Here is a 21,161-nt window from a genome sequence, read left to right on the forward strand (position 1 = left end):
CGAACGCAATTGTCGCTTTCAAACGCGATTTTAATGATGATGCGGCTTGGTGCATAATATGTGCGTTGTGAAAGCGATATCTTTTCGACTTTATTCAGTAAATTTCTGTACCGTACATCAATTAGAAGCGTTTAAAACGTGCATGAACAATTCCTTGGGTAGTAAAAAACGCTGTAGGCTATAGATGTCACCTACTATATGTAGTTTTAAAGTCTTTCGACTGTAGCTTACTAATAGAATTAAGCTGCATATCTGGGGAGTCCTCTACCACCAAACTCAATCCTGATTCAAGCAAAAACAACTTTCTCAACGCCATAGCCTTATAGTTGTTTTGGTGTCAATTTAACAATAATCAAATCTTCGACCAACAAAAACTACAAACAACAAAGCATATTCTACTTTCTGCAATCGGAAGAGGGATTAAACAATTAAACATGGACAAATGTTTCAGCATAATACTTCCCAGCAAACGGCGATGGCATTATCTACAATTCTAGATAACCTAATTAACTTATTGGATCTTTATGCTCGGACTGACAAAGCATTATTTTTGGCAGTTACACATCCTTACAGAGGCTTTAAACTACCAATACACCACCTGGAGCAGAACTACCTTGGAAGAAATAGGTGAAGTTAAATCGCTTGCGAACTGGAGTGGGCGTTTCAATAATAACGTGGTCCAACAATGGGACTTCGTCGACTCACCATCTTGTGTATGTGGCTCAGATTTGCAGACTGCACACTACTTTATCTACCAATGTCCTGTTTACCGACTCCAGGATAGATATGTAGACGTAACAACACTCGATAAACACACAATCTATTGGCAGCTGTACCTAGATATAACAACGTGACCTGCGGCGGCTCAAACGCAAGAAAAAGCAGAGGCTTTGAACCAATGACGCAAGACCGGTTACAGAGATTGCCAGAGTGAAGTTTCCAAATTTTGTTAAAGTGTTGTTGTCTGTAAGCTATACTATCCATTAGGTGCCGCTGAATGTAAAACAGTTCTGAAATACATTACTCAAGCGCACACCCCGAAAGCCAAACCAGAGCCGCTTGATCACGAGCTGGTCGCTTAACCACTGAGCTGACAGGGCATGAGCTACGCCAACGACATACAAGAATTTACAAGAATTGCAACATAAAGTGAAGTCACAAATGTTTAACCCTATCTGTAGCGACACGGGGTTTTATGAGTACGCCCCACTCTAGTAGTGAAATATTTCACAGAAGGAAATATGCTAGAAACGCGAAATTTCTTGACTTTTAGTTTTTATTCTTTGCGAATTTTCTAAACCTACACTGGTTATTTTTCTACCTTCCTGTCCTTCACAATAAGCATTTCGTCTCCGGTGGCTAGACATTTTCGTCCAATGCTAGTTGTATATATGTTAATGTTAGCGTGATATAAATGTTAGTACATTTACTTTGAAATGTAAAAACTCTAAAAAATGCCTTAGGCTATATTTATGAGAAAAAGTAATTTTTTGTTCAATTTAGCATCACTCTATGTCATAATTCAAAAATTTCAATTTTGAAGCTATTTTCGAGAAATTAGAATAAAAAAAGACTTTCTGACGTTTTTTCATCTCAAACATTTTATTTCAATAAATTTGTTGGGTAAAAATTTAATTTCCATATGCACAATACACATGGCTATTATCTTGTAAATTATTTTGTCTTTGTGATTTTTATAGCTCCCGTTATTAGCGATTAATTAGCACGGGGTTAAAAGATAGCCCGTGATGTACTTTCCGCGTACGAAAACAGCTCGTACTAAGATAGGGTTAAACGTGACTTTACAATGCATGAAGTGAATTACAACTACAATGCATGAACTAAACAATGCATGAAGTGAATAACAATTACAGTTTCAATACATAAAGTGAATTACAGTTAAAATGTATGAATCAAATAATTCATAAAGTGAATTACAATTACAATGCATGAAATAAACAATTCATAAAGTGAATTACAATTACAATGCATGAACCAAACAATTCATGAAGTGAATTACAATTACAATGCATAAACCAAACAATTCATGAAGTGAATTACAATTACAATTCCAACACATGAAGTGAATGACAATTACAATTCATGAAGTGAATTAAAATTACAATGTATGAACTAAACAATTCATGAAGTGAATGACAATTACAATTAGACTTCATGAAGTGAATTAAAATTACAATGTATGAATCAAACAACGCATGAAGTGAATTACAATTACAATGCATGAACCAAACAATTTATGAAGTGAATTACAATTACAATGCATGAACCAAACAATTCATGAAGTGAATTACAATATTACAATGCATAAAATAAACAATTCATAAAGTGAATTACAATTACAATGCATGAACCAAATAATTCATAAAGTGAATTACAATTACAATGCATGAAATAAACAATTTATGAAGTGAATTACAATGCATGCATGAACCAAACAATTCATGAACTGAATTACAATTACAATGCATGAACCAAACAATTCATGAAGTGAATTACAGTTGAAGAAAGGCAGGCAGGGCACCAAGAAGCTGCCAAAGTTTGTTGGACAGACGATACAAAAGTTTCAATTTCAGCACAATCTTTGCCAATGTTTTCCAAGCAACTACTAGGGGTGCGCATGTGAATGACTGGGGTTATGCACTAAAACGATAATGACTATAATCAATATCACCAATAGCAATACTAAAACTGCAATTACTGTTTTGAGTGTTTGACTGCTTTTTGAAATGTATTTTTTCATCAACTCTAAAGAATTGCCCCCGAATACTTTTGCTTGTTTTTCTAAGTCTTCAGATTGGTTCTGTAAACAAAATTAAATTATCATCATTAAGTTTCTTCCTCTTGTCGAGGGTGGACAGTGGCGTAGTCAGGAAAAAAAATTGGGGGGGGCCAAATATTTGATGAATTGAAGAGAACGACAAAGTGTTTGATTTAAGACATCGCCACCTGATGTGCAGTGGCGTATCCTGGTGGCTTGAGCAAGGGGAAGCAATGAAACTGGTGGGGGTTAGAGCGTGCCGAAGGCACGCGCATTCTAGGGGGGTCCGGGGGCATGCTCCCCCGGAATATTTTTCAAAATTACACTTAAATAATGGATTATAGCGCTTTCTGGAAACACTTTTAGGGTAATATTTGTATGAAATTTATTAGCAGATAAACAGCTATTAACTTATTAAAGGTAGCTCTTACACACGAACGGGCAAAATCTGCGGCTAAAATTAGAGAACACCAAAACCTCAGCTACACAAAAACCCAACAGAGTAAGCCATTCTGAAATTGCTTCCACAAATTAGTTAAAAGAAACGTAAATCGAGTAAATTTTGCGCGATTTACGATTTGCAAAATTTATTGGTGTCTTTCTGTGTGTCTAAAACAAGTCCTTGGGGTGTTAATAGCCAGATGTCTTGGAAAACGTTATAAATTTCTACAAATTTTATTATATTTTTAACAAAGGGCTCAACTTCGGAATCCAAACTTTGAAAATTTGGGGGGGCCATGGCCCCTTTCGCCCCCCTGGCTACGCCTATGAGGGTTGAGGCAATAAAGCGGCAAGTTTCTCTGTTTGAGATTTATCTATTGCGTCTTGTCTTGTCTTTACTATCATTGGTCTAAATTTTTGGTGGTCTGCCCCAATTTTGTTCGTAAAAAAAAGTAGCCACAAAAATCTGCTCAAACACAGAAAACATATTTTGCAAAAAATGACGGTACGATCGAGCGTTATCATGGTGGGTTGTCTTTCTGTTGCATATTGGTTTAAAATTTACACTCCATATTTATAAATAGGCTACGTTATCTCGTGTAGGGTAAGTTGAAGCAAATGGCTCAAAAAGTCGTCAATTAGTCGATGTTGACGTCATAAAGAAGACTAAACCAAGAATAATAAGCAGAGGTATACAGAGTCAAGTTTTTTGGAATCCTGTTTCACTTCGACTCCAAAGTCCGTGACTCCAAAGTCTACTATTCCTTCAATTAAGGATATTGACTTCAAACTCCACTCCAACTTTGAGAGAAAACCGTAATCCAGGTTTTTTAATACTATAACTTGTAGGCCTACCTTCCCCATCCCTTGTTATAAATGGAAAAAGATATTCTTAAATGAAAAGATTTGTTGCTTGGAAACAAAAACTATAGAAGTAGCCCACCGTACACAAAAATAACAATTGCGCCAAGTACAGCGTCAATATTTGTACGCTAACAGTATCAACTGGCAAAAATATTGAACTCCAGTTCAATTCTATTCCTACTTTTGCCAAAAATTTCAGACTCCCACTCCACTCGGGCGGAAACCAAAGACTCCGGATCTTAAATACTCCAAATCTACTGCAGCTTACACCTCTGAATACACCTGTGAATCAGGCAACACCTTGACTGGTTAATCGCGAGGTTGTTCGGTGCTGCCAGACCTTTCTATTGCTATATTTTGATTTTTATGTAATTGTGTTTCTTTTTCTTGACTCGAATTAGGAAGGCAAATAAAAAAAACATCTCTCTCTCTCTGATAAGAAGGCACACACATGCAAAAATGGCATCAAGAAATTAAAAAAATTACATTAAACGACCTGTGCAACTTCACAAAAAACTAGCTCCAACACAGTGAAAATTATTTCAGGGGTTTGAAAGAATGAAACACTTTAAACCAAACCTGTGAAGCACAGAACTAACCTGCAGAACATCAAGATTGTCTTCTCTCTCTTGCATTTTAGTGACGTTGGCTTTCATGATCTCCGTGACTTGTTCAATCTGGTAGCAATAAGTAAGCATGGAAGCTACTTTAAAATTGGTCACCAAAATTCTTCGTTTTACAGTTTGGGACATTCAACTAGGACCAAATAGCTTCTCAATGTAACCCAGAAAACACTGCCTACCTAACTTGGCTTTTTTATAGTACCTAGTCTTACGCGGGATGGTTGAAGATTTGAAGTAAATGGGAAAACAAGGGAGCTAATCTTCGTGCCAATCTTTAGGTATTTACCAGAGACACAGTTGCATGCTCTTGATCGGTGCCGACCTGACGGCCCTTCGCGCGCCAGACAAAGGCTCTCACTGATGCGCTTACTGACAGATTGGTGGGATCGTAAAAGAAAAGAACCTCGAACCCTATAAAGAGTCGCATGACGAAGAGCAGTTGCAACCAGCCAGAGATGGGCAAGATCACCTGTTTGGGAGATCTTGAAGATCAAGATCACCAAGAATACGTGATCTTGAAGATCAAGATCGTGATCTTGAAGATCAAGATCACTTTCAAGATCACTTTTTGGGGTACTTGAAAAAATGCAGTTTTTGATCGATGAGGATGCAAAAAAAATTTTACTCGTAAGCAACCTAGTTAAAGGTGATTGGTATTGCAAACTTTTGTTTTTAACTACGGTACTCGAACACTGGCTTAAAAATTGTGCAAAGTTAATGACTGTTGCTATCATCAATCGTGCTGTAGTTTGAATAGGATCGAAAGTTTGCAACCTCAAGGCCGAGGGTTATTTTTGGACTACTTCGGTCGTGTATAGTCGACCCGTATTGGATGCCTGCGCATAATTTGAGCTACTATACAGTTCTATCTTCATCAAGAGCTTTCAGACCATCCAGCTCTGATAGAAGTAGGCTCAAATGGTTGTTTTGATTTGCATCCAATGGAATAGTTCTCCAATAGATCACTTGACAAAGAAACCTCAAGATCGATCGGCGCTGGTTCGGCTCTCTATAAACCGTTTCAAACAAAATCAAAATCTATATAAAAAGGGATAGCATCTATTTACACATTTTATGTACTATTTTTTATTTCTCACCTATACTATCCTAAACAATTCTCACTCTGGTTGGTGCACTGCAGTGTGCAATAAGCAGTGATGTACGCACATACAAAAAATATTGACGCCGTCAGCGTAAACGCAAACGTTCAAAAAACTATACGCCGCATGCGTCAACGCAACTAGTAAAAAAAGTTGGCGGCGTTAGCGTCAGCGCATAGCCTACACTAGCGTAAACTAATTTTGTTTGCTAGGTGCCAAACATTCACACGGTATATACCACTCGAAACAAACAAGTTTTATTTTGAATTTCCACGAAGAAACACAAGTATCTGAAAGTGTTCATCTGACATTTTGCTGCGTTTTGGTTTCAATATGTCTTTGCCCATTGAAAACATTCTTTCAACCGCAGCACTGGAAGGTATTGGCGTGTTGTAGCGAAAAAAAGTATTTTGGAAATCTTTCGTTGGAAAAGCGCCCACGGTTAATGGTCCTTTGTGTGGCCTCTCTTCCAAGTAGGGCCATGGATTTGTATTATCATGCTCCATTTCACTTGGAGATTAGTATTACCGTAAGTTATTCCCTGAATACAATAGTGTAGTGTAAGAAACTGTAGCATAATATGCCTATCAAGAAAATTCTAGTATTATACTAACTGTCGCTCCTAGTAATATACTAACTGTCGCTCCCTAAAAATCCATTATAAAAAACACTATTTTTAAAATGATTCCGTTTGAATAAGACTAATGTTGCTTTTAATGCCATAATTCTCTCAGTAAGCTCTATGCTTTTTTCTGATAAGATTTTTAAAAAGTGGGTTAATGGAAGACAAAACTGCCAGACACAAGCAAGTTTAGGTTCTGAACTGCACAACTCTTTGTTATTCGCATTCAGGGATAGTTAGCATTAGCCTACTAGCGTTATTAGCAGTAGGCTACTCAAAAGCCTCTCACAATTGGCCCCTGGATGGATGTTTTGCTAAACTGCTCATCAAGTTACAAAGCATATATAATTACATACTTACGCAACAGAATGTATAAATTGTCAAGTAAAAATTACCTTAGCTTGATAGCCTACTGTATGTAGGCCAATACATTACTACGCTACATAGCTTACAAGAATAACCGGCAAAGGCAAAGAAATGCACTACATATAACATACAGAGTACATCATGCAAGCAATCACGGTCGGAGACCAAATATTTGAGTTTGTTTAGATACATAGGCTGCACTGCTCATTGCCTGAGAAGTTTCCGATTTGCCCCAAAATGCAAGACTTAACTAATATAAATTAAAGTGCTCACAATTGCTTACAAACGCCTTCAACACGGCTTGATTAAAAAAAACTTCACACTACGAAGCCAAGTCATTGTTTACATTTTACATGGAGCGACATTACCAACCTACCCTACTTGCTTGCTTACATTACATTCCTGTTCTGACCCGTAATTTACTAATTTCTCAGTAGGCCTAAGTTGTTTTAACTAATTCTTTCTTTTTTCTGCAAGACTTCAGTCTCCACGTGGGACTCTAGCGTGAAAAGCAGTAGTCACGAAACAAATCCAGCTAACTGAACAATAGATGACACTGTGACACAACACAAGAGCAATGGGCAATTGCAAGACGTCAACATTTCGCAGTTTGACAAAAAAAAATTGCAAACAACAACTAAGACATTAAAAAGTATGCGTTGACGCTATGCGCTAAAAAAACGCGAAAACTTTGCGGCGCAGCCTCAAGCGCAAACTATCCAAAAAAATGTGGCCGCAAGCGTTAGTGCAAACAAAAAGTCTACGCCGCATATTTGCGGCGTAGAATTTGCGGCGCATACGTACATCTCTGGCAATAAGCCACTTCACGTGACCAAAGTCGACTAGAGTCCATTTTTTTTTTAGATTGGATCAACGAAAGCAAACAAATTTTTAGAATTCACAAAACAGAAATGTAAACAAAGTTTAGTCATTTTTTGTCATTTCTTTGATATACAGTCGTAGGCTAGGTTACCACAGAAAGCTTTTTCAATTTTGAAATGGCAACACTAACCAAACTCGATAGAGACTTCAAATCAATTTTTATTAGACGCAAGAGTCATATTAGGCTAACAGTAGCTAAATAGTAGTAGTTGCCATTAATTAGGCTACTTCGTACAGTACCAGTTCAAAAAAAATGTCTCTATAATATATAATAAGTCAACTTAGATTTCAAAGTGATCTTGATCTTATTGACTTTCAAGATCAAGATCACACAAAAAAAGTGATCTTAGATCAAGATCAAGATCACCAAAATAAAAGTGATCTTCAAAATCAAGATCACGCCCATCTCTGCAACCAGCATAGCAAAACCCGTCATTTTTACATTGATTCAATGTCTGCAGACATTGAATGACTGCAGATGTTTAATATAAAAATAACGGATTTTGCTGTCTGGGAAAGGCCAGTCAATAAGCTATCCCATGTGTTTCTCGGCAGTCGAGTGTAGCAAGAATTGACAGCAACAGACACGTGTTTTACCCACGAGGCTGGGCTCAACAAGCAATCCCATTGTATCAACAATAAGCTAACTTCTCCACAAGCCCTAACCCTAACCTGTTTTTCGATGCCGTTTGTGGGTTGGGACCCATTCGATGACTTCCTGATTTCTTTACGTCGGAACACTGGGGTTGCTGGAAGAGACGATGACTGAAATATCGACTTGTTGCTGGATTCGCTTTCAGACGAGACAGCGAACAACTTTGAAGAATGGAGCGAGTCATATTCTGAAAAAGGAACCCAGTAGAAACATGGAAACATCTGTTATGCGGATAAGTTTCATCTTTGTTTGTTTACGCTTTTGAAGATATCTTCATGTGTGCTCAAAACAGGAAACAGGAAAACCCGGCACCCGCAGCAACTATTGTATATTAAAAAAAATTGTTTAGATTTGTAAAAAACGAATTTCTATAAAACGGAAGATGTAGCCTGCCACTTTCATTGCTATGTAAACAAAGAACAACAAAAACTAGATTAAAGATATTTGGGTGTTGATTCTGGTAAGCCATGGCCTGCACCACGACCTACTAGAACACGGCCAAATATGTTGCTATTTGAGGAAAATTTCTAAGAGTCTGAATTATAACAATCATAGCTATGATAAACCTGTCATCTTCCCATTACCAGAAGTAAGTAAAATAAGTAATATTTGCACCTAAACATATGTTTGGCTTGTTTAACCGGAGATTAGGTATGTACGTTGAGCAAAGTTTACACAATAATAATGTAATATGTAAGACTTTTCAACTGCACCCTGGAGATAGTATCGTTTGGTGCAATTGCATGTTCCATTTAAAATATCAAGGATTTTTTGTGGATTCTATGTTGTAAGCTGTTCATTTGATGTGTCAATTTTAATTTGTTTGTTTTTCGCAAAGTTTAGTTTTGCAAGTAAAATATGGCTATCGGCGAAAGATTCCGCTTTACAAAAAAACCTAACGACTGTATGATGAGACTACCTTCAGGATGCAGTTGGAAAGTCTTACATATTTTACATTATTATTGCATAAGTTGTGCTTAACATACATATCTAATCTCTGGTAAAACAAGCCAAAAATATGTCTAGATGCAAATGTTGCTTGTTTTACATACTTCTGTAAGTGGAAAAATGATAGGTTTATCATGGCTATGATTGTAACAATTCAGACTCTTAAAAATTTTCCCAAATAGCAACATATTTGGCCGTGTTTTAGCAGGCCGTGCCTGCACATTCGACGAGGTTAGTTTGACAAATTAACAAACTAACATTTTCAAATTTATTTATAAAATCATAATGTTTTCATTAAAAAGAGAGAAACTTTATGCTGTTTCATTGTGCGCAGGTTCATAATAAATTAGTAATAATAATAATAATCAGGGGTTGACAATGAAGATTGTGCATGAAAACACAATCTTCGTGTCCACTTTCAAGCAGGGACGTAGCCTCGGGGGTTTGGGGGAACAATTACCAGCTCAAAAAATAAATCTTGGCCACCAAAATGCGTTTTTAATACTATTATAACGTTTAAATAACATTGTATTACATATTTAATAACGGTTGATAATATTTGGCTGCATTGAGTAGTTATTTTTTTAAACAAACTCTTTATTTCAAATATTAAAATAATCCCCCTCTCTAAATGTTGCTTTTGCCAAACTAAAATTTTCTTTCTAGTTACGTCTGTGCCTTCAAGCATGTGGTATGCTCTTGGGCGGTGTCAAACCGCCGCTTCTTCGAACGGATTAAAATGTCTCAAACTACTCGGGTATGCAACCGATTAAATTTTGTGCTGATTTTAAAAGTTGTCATTTTTACATCACTGCAATGTCGAGTTACATTGAAATGATGCAAAAATGGCAACTTTTCTTGGCTAGATTGTCGAACTTAAAGGCAAAAAACTGAAACATTAATTTTTGTAAAGTGCAAAATTGAAATAAATTGAATTGTGGTTCGCTAGGGTATCGAACCTGTATCCAGGAATTTATATGATCGCTTTTACTCAAACATCAGAGAGTTGATTGAGAAAATAAAAAAATGTTTAAAATTATGAAATGATTTGATTATTTTGCTCTGATTAAACCTTGAACAAAAGTTTTTTTTGATAAAATATTTCAAATCAAACTGATCTAAAAACTTTCCTTTTACAACGTAAATGACTGAACCAAATTTGTTTCAAGACGATAACATCTGTTTGAGGAGCTGCTTATCAAACTTTCCTGAGAATGTTAAACTTTTACTACATAAGGTCAGTAGTAAACCCTGTGATATAAGCAAATTAAGCTTTTGGTAAAACTTGGTTTGTTTCAACAAAATATATTGAGTTGAAAAATTTTGAAACAAATTTTCAACCAGAATTTTATAAAACGTTCCAGGCTACTTAATCATTATCATCATCACTTTCAGCCAGTAGTAGCTCATTGCTGAGCTAAGGCGTCCCCCTTTTCTTGCCACTCCAGTCGATCTGGGCAGTGTTGGCCCATAAGCCTCCATGCTGGCAGAATGCAGTTTGGAATGCGACTGTTTATTGAGAGGTCATATCTGCCTATTTTACCTATAGTTGGTATTTTACCTATTGTTGGGATACTTATAACCAGGGCTTTGGAGTAGGCGTAAATGTTAAGTTGCTCCAGCTCCAGTTCCGGAGCTCTCTTTTATCATAACTTAGCTCCAGCTCCTGCTCCGGAGCTTATTGATACCACTGCTCCGGCTCCAGGCACCGAAAAGTGCTTTCATTAAAATAATGACGACATATCAATTTAATTTCTAAAGCTTAAAATTGCCTGCAGTCAACTGTTGCTAAAAAATGGCACAACTTTTTAAAATTTAAGGTACTTTCATCAAAATGTCATGCGGAACTGCGTTTCAAAACATATTCGTTAATTCGACGTCTGATTACGAAAATAATTTATTAATTTTGTGAAGGGTTGCTGTTAAATTATGTGAATTCAGCCAATAGTAGTAGCATCTTATGAAATACATCGGAGCCGGAGTTAATTTTCAAACAACTGGCTCCAGCTCCTGCTCCAGCTCCACTTGAATTTCACGTAGAGCTCTGGCTCCAGCTCCATTGAAAATGCACGGCTCCGAGGCTCCGGCTCCTCGCTCCGGCTCCAAAGCCCTGCTTATAACTACTTAGTACTCAATGCTAAAACAAACGTTTTGAAAATGGACCACTTTTTTTTTTCAACTAAACTTTAGCATGTGAAGAAAATTTAGTTTCGAAGCATTTATGTCACCAACACTGCAATTCCTGCGTTTCAAACAAAATTTTTATAATGACGTCATCAACACCTTCGGATCCATCTGATCTGTAAAGCAAAGGTGTGAATTCGTTTCTTTTTATCGAATGGAGACTTGATGCTCTGAAAATAAAAAAGTACATACGTTATTCCTATCTAGTGCAATATCACATTTCCATTATGTTCCTGCATAAAACTACACAACCTTGAATCTTCAAAGCTTTGAAAAAACACTTGCCTCTTTTTTGTGTCATTGAAATCTTATTCCTGGCAGTTGTACATGATTGGCTACGCCTACGAACTACCGTCACAAGCCTGGTTTTCAAGATGGATAAAGTGAAATTCACACACAAACCTTTGTTTGGAATGCAGTTTCTTTGAACAGCGAATTCCGATCTTCTCTTGGCATTTTTCATGAACGTTGGTTCCGCATTCTAAAAAAGAGTTAAAAAAAAAGAAATAAAAGTAAAATGTAGCCTACTCGCTGAAAACTTGTAACCAACACGTGGTAGTTCATGGCAACCTATTTTAGACGTTGACTTCAGTGGCGTAGCCAGGAAAAAAATTTGGGGGGGGGGCCAAATATTTGATGAATTGAAGAGAACGACAAAGTGTTTAATTTAAGACATCACTACCTGATGTGCAGTGGCGTATCCTGGTGGCTTGAGCAAGGGGAAGCAATGAAACTGGTGGGGGTTAGAGCGTGCCGATGGCACGCGTATTCTAGGGGGGTTTGGGGCATGCTCCCACGGAAAATTTTTTCAAAATTACACTTAAATAATGGATTATAGCGCTTTCTGGAAACACTTTTAGGGTAATATTTGTATGAAATTTATTAGCAGATAAACAGCTATTAACTTATTAAAGGTAGCTCTTACACACGAACAGGCAAAATCTGCGGCTAAAATTAGAGAACACCAAAAACTCAGCTACACAAAAACCCAACAGAGTAAGCGATTCTGAAATTGCTTCCACAAATTAGTTAAAAGAAACGTAAATCGAGTAAATTTTGCGCGATTTACGATTTGCAAAATTTATTGGTGTCTTTCTGTGTGTCTAAAACAAGTCCTTGGGGTGTTAATAGCCAGATGTCTTGGAAAACGTTATAAATTTCTACAAATTTCGTTATATTTTCAACAAAGGACTCAACTTCGGAATCCAAACTTTGAAAATTTGGGGGGGCCATGGCCCCTTTCGCCCCCCCCTGGCTACGCCTATGGTTGACTTAGCCTTGAAGATTCTTGCAAAACTTACTTTTAAAGGTCTTACCGATTGATAGCACTGGGCAAATCTAAACATTGCCAAAAACAATAAATTAAAAAATGAAGTCGTGAATAACATCAAATATAATCGTGCACCATTTTAAATAATAAGTTAATTAGTAAATAAAACCGTGGCCTAGTGTTTTTAGGTAAGCAGCCTTAGCTATAGGAGAAAAAGGGTAAAAACTTTATGGTCATAGAATTAACAAAGGAAAGTGTGATTTACGAAAACTAGACAATAAAAAGAGAGACTATAATATTTTTTAAAGAATATGGTCTTTTTAGTCTTTTGTTTTTGTAAACCAAATTAGTTTTTCTTACCGCTTATGTCTTTCTTTGTTAAATCTATGACCATGTTAAAGCTTTACCCGAAGAATGAGGTTAGGATTTATTGACCTGAACACTTCAACCCTTGATACGACATTCCTTTGAGAATTTTCTTGCAGTAATCGCAGTAGGTAATTTTTTTGTATTTCTTCGTGAGAAAGTTATGATTGCCGATAATCTGTCAAGCATATTCAAGCAAGATGAAAACATAAAGTAGCTGTAAAGCACGAGAAACAAGGAGATGGCTTATTTTCATACTGGGTATATTTTTGCAATGTTTAGATGAGAAAAAAAGCAATTTATAAAAAGTTTGGATGATATTTGTTACCTAAACGATATTTATTACCATTTGCAAGTTAATAATTTGCAAATACATATGAAAATAACTCATTTAATAAAACCATGTTATTTGGCAACTCTGTTTCGGCTATTTCCTATTTACCGTATTCGTCATTCTCTTTTTAGAAAGTATTTTGATGATTTGATGAACACTTAGTCTTGTATTGACAATTAGAATGAAGGTTTATCCAATAACAAGCCTAATCTACTACTCGTTGGTTGTTTGGGGATATGAACATAATTGATATCAATACTGCCAAAAAGTGCTCAATGCTAAGTAAAAACGACAGTATTTATTGTTTATTTTTGATCCTAGCACTGAGCTAGTTGAACACTTTTTATTTATACTGCTAACTTTAGGGGGGAAGGGGGATTAATTTTAATTTTAACTTTAGCCCTGGTTTTTTAATACAATAGTAGCCTATATTCTAACCTCTAAAAATATATATTTTTTTTAATTTCAGTCCAAAAATTCCCCCTATCTTGAAAATTCCTTTTCACGTAAAATTACCTTGTTTGGGTTTGGACGAAAATTTCAATTTTTTTTTCAGTTTTCTTAAACCAGGGCTAAAGTTGGATTTGAAAAAAGGCCTATTAAACTTCCCCCCACCCTCCTTACTAACTGGTTGCTATATGGATCTAAACTAAGTTACCTTCGGTTACTTTTTGAAATGCGTTTCCATTTCAAGCAAACAAAAGTTTGCGCCAACCGTATGCTCTGCATCCATCAAAATGAGAGCTACCCCGGAAAGATTGGGCAAAGGGTAACTGCCTCCGTACAGGACTGGGACGTTTTTCCGAATCGTGACCCAGAACTTTCAAACTGTACAACACATCATCCACCACTGCCCTATATTTGCCTACCTCGAGATGAAAATGCTAAGCCCACAAAGCTTGATAGCAACACAGTTCAATGACTAAGGAAAAATCGTCACTGGTGCCAGTTTGAAGGCAAGAAGATTACCTTTATAAATATTTTATTATGTTACCGTGCATTTAATATCAACCACAAAAATATTCTTACATTACACATTTAAAATGATATAATAAGTTATTACGGATTTACGGCAATAGCAGATAGAAGTTGAATTCACTTATTAAGCTAAAGAGTAAAATGAATGTGCAATTTAGTGCGTTTGTTATTTTAAAGGTACCAATCGCAGTTTACATCTTGTTGACACGACAATACTCCGCCGGAGCGTTGCCTCTTTCTTGGGGGTGTTGTAAACAACTTGTTGATATTGTGTTTTGTTTTCGCGTTGTGAATCGTCATCATTGTGTGCCTTCCTCGTATTGAGGGTTGGATACAATGCGCTGTTGTTCGCGACCATGAGCTGTTCGTACTGAACTTTCATAATTTAATTTTGTCGTTAAATACGAACAAATTAATTTGGATACAACTGAGGAATTTCGTAGCTAAGCAAGTAATCTCAAGTAAAACAATCTTACCACTTCTATGCAGCTTTGCTTCAAACCAGCAACACAGGCTTCATGGACACAAGTCCTACAACCTGAAAGTAAATCACAACTCAAACAATCTGAACGCAAAACTTAGATATGCCAATCATTGATGACTTAATTGAGGCAACAAGTGGCCTAGAGAGAGTTTCTAGCGGCAGGAAACAATGGTATTTTCTGTGCCGCTTGATGACAATTGAGAACTATAAAGCATGATGCGTCACCGGAAATTTTGCATTTTTTACAATAATGCCTGACAGTGCGCCGGAAACAATCGTCTCTCTTTCTTCCTCTTTAGCTTCCCCACTGAAGACAATCTCGCATTCACATATGTAGAATCTAGACTTTCTTAAAAGATAGTCTTGGTACAATGCCAGCCATAACAATAGAGGGTTTTTTAGCATAGGCTAGTGTACGAGTTTTCAAGGTGAGTCCTTTTGATCGTTCTTGTTAGTACAGTTAATGTAAAGTAAGAAAGTAACAGGATATAGCAACAAAACAACCGATTCATATCAACTCTAATTACATAGGCCTACAGTGCGAAGCGATTTGTAATGTTTCAAAACCTGCAGTTGGATAATGATGCATGCTACTAAGTTGAATAACGCACACTGAATATAGCCTATAGTCTATACGGCATGACAGTGATGTACGCGTATACAAAAAATATTGACGCCGTCAGCGTAAACGCAAACGTTCGAAAAACCATACGCCGTATGCGTCAACGTAACTTGTAAAAAAAGTTGGCGGCGTCAGCGTTAGCACTAGCGTAAACTAATTTTGTTTGCTAGGTGCCAAACATTCACACGGTATAAACCACTCGAAACAAACAAGTTTTATTTTGAATTTCCACGAAGAAACACAAGCATCTGAAAGTGTTCATCTGACATTTTGCTGTGTTTTGGTTCCAATATGTCTTTGCCCATTGAAAACATTCTTTCAACTGCAGCGCTGGAAGGTATTGGCGTGTTGTAGCGAAAAAAATATATTAAAAAGTATGCGTTGACGCTATGCGCTAAAAACCGCGAAAACTTTACGGCGTAGCCTCAAGCGCAAACTATCCCAACAAATGTGGCCGCAAGCGTTAGCGTAAACAAAAAGTCTACGCCGCAAGTCTGCGGCGTATACGTACATCTCTGCGGCATGACTAGTAAAAACGACAACACACGACAACAAAAAAACAAGAAAAACAAAAACAAAACAAACAAAACATACGTTTATCAACTTACTTTCTAAAAAAAACGTTATCGCCAAACTGTTCATTAAAATCCTCCTTTGAATTCTCCATAATTAATTCAATGAGATGCTTAGATATGATAAAGTAATTAAAAATAGAAAGTACCCCCTTAAATTTGCAAATTCAAGTTTATTAGACCTTTTGCCAGACAATTGTGGCTTTTTCAGTATATAATCATATTCAAATAGAATAAATTTGATTCCATTTTTTATTTATTATCAATTTATTCTTATTAATAAGAATATTTATTGGTTGTCGTTGTATGAGCTTCTGCGGCCGAGGGTCAATTTTTTTATCCCCCCAGACTCGCGATATTCCCTGACTATAATGGAAGGCTGCTACAGAGCAGCCAGACTTTGGTTTCATCATCCAAGACTCGCAAACCTTCCATTCCATTAGATGGTTTGAAGATAGTGCAATCGTTGATGATGTGGTCTGTGAATGTGGTCTCCTGACACCACATTTACAAGAGGAGGAAGATGCCTCATTGGTGCATAGTTGAGCAGAAAAACTCGACACCCGTACGAAGACGGTTAAGGATGTACGAGTTATATAGCCTACTGATGAAGCCACAATTGTGTGGCAAAAGCTCTAATAATCTTGAATTTGCCAATATAGTGTGGTACAAATTACTTACGTTTGCAACTCAATCCATATTTCTTTTTACCAGAGAAAGGCAGTTTACAGTGGACGCAATTGCTGTTAATATGTTTACGGTTGATAAAGACATGCTGGTTCACAGTTTGTGTTACACTCCCTAGTGCTGGAGAACCGGAGAAAGTGGTTCTGATCTGATTTCCGGGAGTTTTCCGGCCAGGATCTGATGAGTCATCAGAAGAGGAGGACTAGGCATGAAAGAAATGCTCAGAAATAATGTGGAATGGACAAAAAATATGGAACTTATAAAAAGTTATTGACGCTCAGAAAGTGTGGAACACAATACAATTCAGGGTTACTTACATAGAAATTATAAATTGCTCGAATATTATTTAAACACTAGTCATTTTCCACAAAATACAATGAAAACTAAAACCAAAAGGTGAAATGCACAACTGTCAGTATTAATCTTAACCCTATAGATTATATTTTAATTGAAAGCAGGTCGAACAGAATGGTAGAGTGAGTATTCCATGCACCCGCATTTGACAAACTATAAGCACCATGTCGTTTAAATAAAATAAAACTCCAATCCGCCTTCCCAGCTGCTTACCGAAACAATGCAAGACTTCTTCAAATCTTTTTGGCATTTCCAATGTACGTTGACCCTACAACCTGTAGGAAAGTTAGTGTAGTTAGTTCCCCTTTGTGAATAACAAGCTATGGCTATACTGATTACTTTCAAAGTGTATCATTGTTACCGTGAGGCAAAGCGATTATAATTTGCAGCGGCGTATGCAAATAGAGGGGGAAGTTGGGGATTAACTTCCCCCATTGAGGTTAACATTTAAATTTCTTTATTGTTCATGATGGCTTTATTTAAATACGTTATCCTATATTTTTCTTTACCAACGCAAGTTATCTATAATTTTTATGTAAATCGAGTTTAGTGAACACGTGTTTGTTTTGTGATATAGCAAATAGCCAAAAAATTAACCGTGAAGAAACAAAAAAGTGAAAAATTGAGTAGTCGGTATCGAATTTTATTAGTCTTTTGCTTGCTTTTGTTGTTTGTAAGCCTATACAGTATAGGGCGGCTTCATGGGATACTTGAAGCAAAACTGGACTTTTGTTGAGCCAGGCTAACCACCTGGTTGAATAATAACCGGTCTATTTTTCTCTTGTGTCTCGCCAATTTTTTAGTAGGCAACAGTTTCCACCGTTTGCTGGGACAACTCGCTAAAATGAGCAACTTTCCTTTTACGTAGAAACGTTTTCAAAAATAAAAATTTTGTTTCCTTTGGACTATAAACCATTAGGGCATATTTGTCCTCTTTGCAAAAGACAAAAACCAGCCGAACACATTATTAGGACGTACTGTATATGTTCTATTAAAATATTATTAATGTAATTAGCAGAAAAAATTAAAAATGCGTTTATAAGTGATCAACCCTTCATTTTTGAGGAAAATAAACCATGAAAAATGCTTTTGTTGCAAATAGATAAATCAAGACATAAAGAGATATGCATGCCAGCCTTGTGGGACCGGGTAAAGACAAAACACTATAGTGAAGCAGAGTACCATACATACGTTTGCATCGCAGTTCTAGTTTGCTGAGCCCAATTAACAATTTGCCACAATGTGCACAAGAATGGAAAGTTCTGAAGCTGTGAGTCGAAAACTTGTGTTTCTTGAAAGAATTCTCATAAGATGCTGACATGGAACTGTCACTTTTGTAACTGTCTTTGTCCGAATCCATATTCTAAACGTTTATGTACAGTAATGTGGCATGTTCTCGTCATCTAACCAGGGATGTGGCCATGGGGAGCTTCAGAGAACAATCTCCCCCCAAAATGTTATTTTGTCCCCCCCAAAAAAATGTTTTCATAACCTACTATTACAAACGTTTTAATGTTGAATGTTTCAATTCAACATAATTCATGTTGAATGACGTTTTCCCACCAAAAGTTGCTTTTACCCCGTAAAATTTTATTCTAACGTCACTGCTTCTGCGAAGAAACTATATAACCGCGAAGAAACTATATAACTACGAGAAAAAGCAGAATGGCTTTAAAGCTTTCAGCTATGAGCAATAAATGAATATACCAGAGAAGTAAATTTCATCCTCAAGCTAATTGAGCTAACTTTTCTTATGTAAAAAGAATAAACTGCATTTAAAATACAATTTTTTTAAAGAACTTGCTTTTATAAACCATGAACAAACAAAATCAAGTAACAACCACACCAATAACATTCACTTGAACATGTAAATCAATTTTGAAGAAGACTTGACTATAGTTAGATGTTTATCCGAAAACGTTCGCAATTTTGTATTTTTCTATATTCATGTATTTATACTAAATGCCGTGTTGTCCCTTGGTTTTATTTGCTTACAATCTTAGATGGCTGTTGAGGTGAATTTATCATTAAAAATTTTGAAAAATTAAACGTTGAAAAACGCATCTGCCTGGAATAAATACTAAATACTTGAAATACTTACAGATCGGCAGGAACTTTCAAGACCTTTTCAGAGTCTTACATAGGGTACAGGACGAACATAAACTGTTGAATTTTGGTTCAAATTTGGGTGTTCTCGGTGCTGGAATTGAACCTCAGATACGTGAACAAAGGCTTGTTTACATAGTGTTGTGCAGACACCGAATGCCAAATAGTGAAACCAATTAAAAGTAATGTAGTAAATTGAGTTTTGCTTTTAGCAGCATGATCGTTGCTTACTTTGCAATATAGATATTAACAACTTGTTTTAGCCTGATGCTGCGAGTTCGCTGTGGCAATAGCGACTTCCACTAGCTTTCGGAACACAGTTCCATAGTCATGTGCTATGACGAATAGTGTTGAAGCCAGTTGTCTTTGTTTTATGCGGCTATTTTGTTTGGCCTGAGGCTGCTGTTTTGACTGCTGTCTCTTGAGTTTATGCGTTGTCAGGCGTTATTGCTGTAAAATTTTGTCGAATTAGTTGATCAATAGATTAGGTGACGTATTTCTTCTCTCTCGATACGGTTGTTGATTTATGGACTCCGTCTACTTATGAAAATGCTCTCTTTAAAGCACAATTGCACGCGTCGCTCTCTCTAGCGCCTGACAACACATAAACTCAACAGACAGCATTCAAGACAGCAGTCTCAAGCCAAACAAAAGAGCCGCATAAAACAACCACAACTGACTTCAACACCATTCGCTATTGCCACAGCGAACTCGCAACATCAGACTAAAACATGTCATTAATATCTATATTGTGAAATTAAAAGTAATCTTAAGATTGTCAAAACTTTACCAATATAGAAGTTTTGATTAAACACTAAACATTATCCAAAACCGTTTATTCAAGTGTAGCAACATTGCTCATTTGGTTCTTTTCGCAAGGGTTTGGTTATGATTGAAATACCGGTTACTGCAGCGCAGTAAAAATCTTCCAATGTGAACTGTTCCTACAAGGTGCTTGGTTTGACAGACACTTTTAAAAGTCTTGTCACCTTAAAAATAATCACAAAAGTGTGTTCTTACATTACTGGCATTCGACTTCTAAAGCACTCAAACACCATTGCAGCATTACACGTCTAGTTGTGTGTTTCCCACATCAGGACACTACATGCTAATTGCTCACCAATCTTCAAAGCGGGATTAAGCTCCACTCAATGTATAGTATTCCTCATGAAACCATAACATTAGTATTCCTCTTTTTGTGGAAAAAAGTTTCATTTTATTGGAAAACGGACTTTAAAATTTAACTGAGTGATATTAATGTAAATAAATTTCATTTCTATTCGGAATATTGATTAATTTTTATAAGTTGTGTGACTTTGAAAAAGACCTTCATCGTAACTGTAGCGATTGTGTAGGAACAATCCGAGGTTAGAACTCAGATAAATAATAACCAGGACAATAAATAATATCCATAACCAACCAGTGGACAGGCTTTCGGTATGTACAAGACGTGCATCTGCATAAAGAAGCGTTTAAATCAGAAGTTCAAAGACCCCAGTTAAAGAACTCCTGATCTACAGTCTTTGTCTACTGTGGAAACAAGAAAGACCTTGCAAACTATCGCCCCATTAGCCTACTTTCTCATATTTACAAACTATTTATGAAAATCATCAAGAACAGAATAAGCAGCAGTCCAAATGAAAACCAATCCCCTGAACAAGCAGCTGACAAACAAGGATTCTCTTGCATTGATCACCTGCATGCAGTTGGGCAGATCTTAGAGAAGATGAATGAATACCAACTACCCTTATTTATGGCATTTGTTGATTATGAGAAGGCATTTGATTCCATCAAGCACTCCTCTGTTTTTAATGCAATTCAAATTCATGGTATATCAGATAAAATAGTAAACATTATCAAAAATACATACACAAATGGCACGGCACAAATCAGAACCGAGAAACTAAGTGATAAAATAAAGATT

General features: G+C 36.4%; 1 protein-coding gene across 1 annotated transcript; it reads right to left on the minus strand.

Annotated features, from left to right (window-relative positions):
• Window positions 1-4,348: 4,348 nt before the first annotated feature.
• Window positions 4,349-18,524, minus strand: LOC145776248 (serine/threonine-protein kinase D1-like). Its single transcript, XM_082587650.1, has 10 exons — window positions 18,323-18,524; window positions 17,345-17,406; window positions 16,772-16,979; window positions 14,889-14,950; window positions 13,170-13,278; window positions 11,867-11,945; window positions 11,564-11,634; window positions 8,350-8,519; window positions 4,684-4,761; window positions 4,349-4,366 (listed from the first exon to the last, which is right to left on the minus strand). The coding sequence occupies exons 1-10, from the start codon at window positions 18,489-18,491 to the stop codon at window positions 4,349-4,351; spliced, it is 1,026 nt and encodes a 341-aa protein (XP_082443776.1). The 5' UTR covers window positions 18,492-18,524.
• Window positions 18,525-21,161: the final 2,637 nt, after the last annotated feature.

This window comes from Aplidium turbinatum, chromosome 8 (assembly GCF_918807975.1).
Source record: "Aplidium turbinatum chromosome 8, kaAplTurb1.1, whole genome shotgun sequence".
In the NCBI taxonomy this organism is placed as follows: domain Eukaryota; kingdom Metazoa; phylum Chordata; class Ascidiacea; order Aplousobranchia; family Polyclinidae; genus Aplidium; species Aplidium turbinatum.